Source organism: Oncorhynchus tshawytscha, linkage group LG21 (assembly GCF_018296145.1).
Source record: "Oncorhynchus tshawytscha isolate Ot180627B linkage group LG21, Otsh_v2.0, whole genome shotgun sequence".
In the NCBI taxonomy this organism is placed as follows: domain Eukaryota; kingdom Metazoa; phylum Chordata; class Actinopteri; order Salmoniformes; family Salmonidae; genus Oncorhynchus; species Oncorhynchus tshawytscha.
The window spans coordinates 38,007,580-38,013,579 of record NC_056449.1 but is presented as its reverse complement, the minus strand read 5'-3'; the positions used below and the strand labels follow the sequence as shown (position 1 = coordinate 38,013,579).

Genomic DNA, 6,000 nt, shown 5'->3' with positions numbered 1-6,000 from the left:
TCAAGTACACATCTATGAATGCTCTCATGTGCTGTCCTCTGACATCAAGTACACATCTATGAATGCTCTCATGTGCTGTCCTCTGGCATCAAGTACACATCTATGAATGCTCTCACGTGCTGTCCTCTGGCATCAAGTACACATCTATGAATGCTCTCATGTGCTGTCCTCTGGCATCAAGTACACATCTATGAATGCTCTCATGTGCTGTCTTCTGGCATCAAGTACACATCTATGAATGATCTCATGTGCTGTCCCTCTGGCATCAAGTACACATCTATGAGTGCTCTCATGTGCTGTCCTCTGGCATCAAGTACACATCTATGAATGCTCTCATGTGCTGTCCTCTGGTATCAAGTACACATCTATGAATGCTCTCATGTGCTGTCCCTGTGGCATCATGTACACATCTATGAATGCTCTCATGTGCTGTCCTCTGGTATCAAGTACACATCTATGAATGCTCTCATGTGCTGTCCCTGTGGCATCATGTACACATCTATGAATGCTCTCATGTGCTGTCCCTGTGCCATCAAGTACACATATATGAATGCTCTCATGTGCTGTCCTCTGGCATCAAGTACACATCTATGAATGCTCTCATGTGCTGTCCCTCTGGCATCAAGTACACATCTATGAATGCTCTCATGTGCTGTCCTCTGGCATCAAGTACACATCTATGAATGATCTCATGTGCTGTCCCTCTGGCATCAAGTACACATCTATGAGTGCTCTCATGTGCTGTCCTCTGGCATCAAGTACACATCTATGAATGCTCTCATGTGCTGTCCTCTGGTATCAAGTACACATCTATGAATGCTCTCATGTGCTGTCCCTGTGGCATCATGTACACATCTATGAATGCTCTCATGTGCTGTCCCTGTGCCATCAAGTACACATATATGAATGCTCTCATGTGCTGTCCTCTGGCATCAAGTACACATCTATGAATGCTCTCATGTGCTGTCCTCTGCCATCAAGTACACATCTATGAATGCTCTCATGTGCTGCCCTCTGGCATCAAGTACACATCTATGAATGCTCTCATGTGCTGTCCCTGTGGCATCATGTACACATCTATGAATGCTCTCATGTGCTGTCCTCTGGCATCAAGTACACATCTATGAATGCTCTCATGTGCTGTCCTCTGGCATCAAGTACACCTCTATGAATGTTCTTGTGTGCTGTTTCTGTGGCATCAAGTACCCATCTAGTATTGTTTTGAATAAATCCAGTCCAACACTAATCTATCCCTTGTTTGACCCTGTAGCTCCCAGTCCTCCCTCCATACGTGATGAGCTGTGTACTGCCTCCCACGACACCATCACAGTTCACTGGACGTCTGAGGATGAATTCAGTGTCACCTCCTACGAACTGCAGTACACCATCTACACCGGCCAGACCAACTTCATCAGTAAGTACCGTGTACAAAACACCAGCCGTACACCACCCTGTTCACCATCTACCCAGGACAGACCAACTTCATCAGTAAGTACAGTGTACAAAACACCAGCCGTACACCACCCTGTTCACCATCTACACCGGCCAGACCAACTTCATCAGTAAGTACCTTGTACAAAACACCAGCCGTACACCACCCTGTTCACCATCTACCCAGTGTTGTGACGTGTCTATCATTAATGTGTTGACGGCTATTCATCGAATAATTACCTACTACGTTGAATTTCTACTCTAATAAATTAATAATGTAACAATTAACTCATTAGAAAATTGGGGCACCACGGGAAGTGATAACTCAGCGATACACAAATTGGCAAATTGGCTAACTAATTAAACACACAGAAATACATAAACACACACACACGGTATAGGTTATTGATTACTAACACAATGCAACGAAAACAGGTCCCTAGTGGACTAACCCGATATGACGGCTTGTTACACAATGGAAAGGGGGTGGGGAAAGATAAAGAGAGGGCGAGACAAAGAGAGTGGACTTATCGTACATACATTTGGAAACTACGCTCGCCGTGAATATGAATATTTAGCACCCTAACAACCGCTCGTTCGGATATGAAATGCAACATATATTTAAGTTTCTCTGTCGTCTGTCTGTTGAACCCACTCGGTCCGTCTAATGGAAGTAGTTTGATGCATGTCTCTGATTGTCCACCAGAGTTCTAGAGTGTTCTTAGAATGGATACATTAGAGGTGCACCGCACGTCGGTGAGAGGGACCTGTTCTTCCCTCCTGTCTTTGGTCCTAAACTACTTTACACGCAGAGCTGCAGACGGTGCATGTTATTGGTCCAGTCTTCACCTTCTTCACTCGTCCAGAGTTTTCAGAGGGTCTTACGGTTTTTCTGGTCTTGTAGTTTTAACCATGTCAACGTGTGGACCGCGTCTTCACATTCTCTGGTCTGTATTTAAATTCTCTGTGAGTTACTGTAAATACTCTGGCCTGAAAGGCGGTTCCATCATGTTGGACTACTTCATAATACAATTACCTACAGTAAGAAGAGATAGGGTTGGACTACGTTATAATACCGTAACCTACAGTAAGAAGAGATAGGGTTGGACTACTTTATAATACAGTAACCTACAGTAAGAAGAGATGGGGTTGGACTACTTTATAATACAGTAACCTACAGTAAGAAGAGATAGGGTTGGACTACGTTATAATACAGTAACCTACAGTAAGAAGAGATAGGGTTGGACTACGTTATAATACAGTAACCTACAGTAAGAAGAGATAGGGTTGGACTACTTTATAATACAGTAACCTACAGTAAGAAGAGATGGGGTTGGACTACTTTATAATACAGTAACCTACAGTAAGAAGAGATGGGGTTGGACTACTTTATAATACAGTAACCTACAGTAAGAAGAGCTAGGGTGGGACTACTTTATAATACAGTAAGAAGAGATAGGGTGGGACTACTTTATAACACAGTAAGAAGAGATAGGGTTGGACTACTTTATAATACAGTAACCTACAGTAAGAAGAGATAGGGTTGGACTACTTTATAATACAGTAACCTACAGTAAGAAGAGATAGGGTTGGACTACTTTATAATACAGTAACCTACAGTAAGAAGAGATAGGGTTGGACTACTTTATAATACAGTAACCTACAGTAAGAAGAGATAGGGTTGGACTACGTTATAATACAGTAACCTACAGTAAGAAGAGATAGGGTTGGACTACGTTATAATACAGTAACCTACAGTAAGAAGAGATAGGGTTGGACTACGTTATAATACAGTAACCTACAGTAAGAAGAGATAGGGTTGGACTACGTTATAATACAGTAACCTACAGTAAGAAGAGATAGGGTTGGACTACGTTATAATACCGTAACCTACAGTAAGAAGAGATAGGGTTGGACTACTTTATAATACAGTAACCTACAGTAAGAAGAGATGGGGTTGGACTACTTTATAATACAGTAACCTACAGTAAGAAGAGATAGGGTTGGACTACGTTATAATACAGTAACCTACAGTAAGAAGAGATAGGGTTGGACTACGTTATAATACAGTAACCTACAGTAAGAAGAGATAGGGTTGGACTACTTTATAATACAGTAACCTACAGTAAGAAGAGATGGGGTTGGACTACTTTATAATACAGTAACCTACAGTAAGAAGAGATGGGGTTGGACTACTTTATAATACAGTAACCTACAGTAAGAAGAGCTAGGGTGGGACTACTTTATAATACAGTAAGAAGAGATAGGGTGGGACTACTTTATAATACAGTAACCTACAGTAAGAAGAGATAGGGTTGGACTACTTTATAATACAGTAACCTACAGTAAGAAGAGATAGGGTTGGACTACTTTATAATACAGTAACCTACAGTAAGAAGAGATAGGGTTGGACTACTTTATAATACAGTAACCTACAGTAAGAAGAGATAGGGTTGGACTACTTTATAATACAGTAACCTACAGTAAGAAGAGATAGGGTTGGACTACTTTATAATACAGTAACCTACAGTAAGAAGAGATAGGGTTGGACTACTTTATAATACAGTAACCTACAGTAAGAAGAGATAGGGTTGGACTACTTTATAATACAGTAACCTACAGTAAGAAGAGATAGGGTTGGACTACTTTATAATACAGTAACCTACAGTAAGAAGAGATAGGGTTGGACTACTTTATAATACAGTAACCTACAGTAAGAAGAGATAGGGTTGGACTACTTTATAATACAGTAACCTACAGTAAGAAGAGATAGGGTTGGAATACTTTATAATACAGTAACCTACAGTAAGAAGAGATAGGGTGGGACTACTTTATAATACAGTAAGAAGAGATAGGGTGGGACTACTTTATAACACAGTAAGAAGAGATAGGGTTGGACTAGTTTATAATACAGTAACCTACAGTAAGAAGAGATAGGGTTGGACTACGTTATAATACAGTAACCTACAGTAAGAAGAGATAGGGTTGGACTACTTTATAATACAGTAACCTACAGTAAGAAGAGATAGGGTTGGACTACTTTATAATACAGTAACCTACAGTAAGAAGAGATAGGGTTGGACTACTTTATAACATAGTAAGAAGAGATAGGGTTGGACTACTTTATAATACAGTAACCTACAGTAAGAAGAGATAGGGTTGGACTACTTTATAATACAGTAAGAAGGGATAGGGTTGGACTACTTTATAATACAGTAAGAAGGGATAGGGTTGGACTACTTTATAATACAGTAACCTACAGTAAGAAGAGATAGGGTGGGCCTACTTTATAATGCAGTAAGTAGAGATAGGGTTGGACTACTTTATAATACAGTAACCTACAGTAAGAAGAGATAGGGTTGGACTACTTTATAATACAGTAAGAAGGGATAGGGTTGGACTACTTTATAATACAATAAGAAGAGATAGGGTTGGACTACTTTATATAACACTGAATGTTGCTGGTTTGCACTCTATCCCGTTATGTAACAGCCATATTCTAGCAACAGCTTTGTAATGCCATGCAGTTACTGTACTGACATCAAGATAACATGTCATTTGGGAACATCAGTTGTTCCAGTTTGTCTGTATCACCATTTATGGACTATAGTACCTTGAGTGAGTGGACTGGGTGACACTTTTGAGGGGCATCGAGGAGAGGAGGGAAGAGGAGATTTGCTGAAGTGTAGAGCAGAGGAGATAATAGCAGGTATAGGCCTAGCAGATAATGTCAGGCTGCCGTGGCAGGACACAGGAGGATGAACTGACAGTATAGTGGCAGGACACGGGAGGATGAACTGACAGTAGAGTGGGAGAACATAGTAGGATGAACTGACAGTATAGTGGCAGGACACGGGAGGATTAACTGACAGTAGAGTGGCAGGACACGGGAGGATGAACTGACAGTAGAGTGGCAGGACACGGGAGGATGAACTGACAGTAGAGTGGCAGGACACGGGAGGATGAACTGACAGTAGAGTGGCAGGACACGGGAGGATGAACTGACAGTAGAGTGGCAGGACACGGGAGGATGAACTGACAGTAGAGTGGCAGGACACGGGAGGATGAACTGACAGTAGAGTGGGAGAACATAGCAGGATGAACTGACAGTAGAGTGGGAGAACATAGTAGGATGAACTGACAGTATAGTGGCAGGACACGGGAGGATTAACTGACAGTAGAGTGGCAGGACACGGGAGGTTGAACTGACAGAAGAGTGGCAGGACACGGGAGGATGAACTGACAGTAGAGTGGCAGGACACGGGAGGATGAACTGACAGTAGAGTGGGAGAACATAGTAGGATGAACTGACAGTAGAGTGGGAGAACATAGTAGGATGAACTGACAGTATAGTGGCAGGACACGGGAGGATTAACTGACAGTAGAGTGGCAGGACACGGGAGGTTGAACTGACAGAAGAGTGGCAGGACACGGGAGGATGAACTGACAGTAGAGTGGCAGGACACGGGAGGATGAACTGACAGTAGAGTGGGAGAGCATAGTAGGATGAACTGACAATAGAGTGGGAGAACATAGTAGGATGAACTGACAGTAGAGTGGGAGAACATA

At 42.1% G+C, this 6,000-nt stretch overlaps 1 protein-coding gene across 1 annotated transcript in view; it reads left to right on the top strand.

Annotated features, from left to right (window-relative positions):
• The window catches only part of LOC112238083 (probable E3 ubiquitin-protein ligase MID2), a 186,236-nt gene that overhangs the window by 136,740 nt on the left and 43,496 nt on the right, over positions 1-6,000 (top strand). Inside the window, exon 8 of the mRNA XM_042303478.1 lies at positions 1,271-1,414. Within this exon, the coding sequence (XP_042159412.1) occupies positions 1,271-1,414 (144 nt within the window). The remainder of the gene's footprint in view (positions 1-1,270; positions 1,415-6,000) is intronic.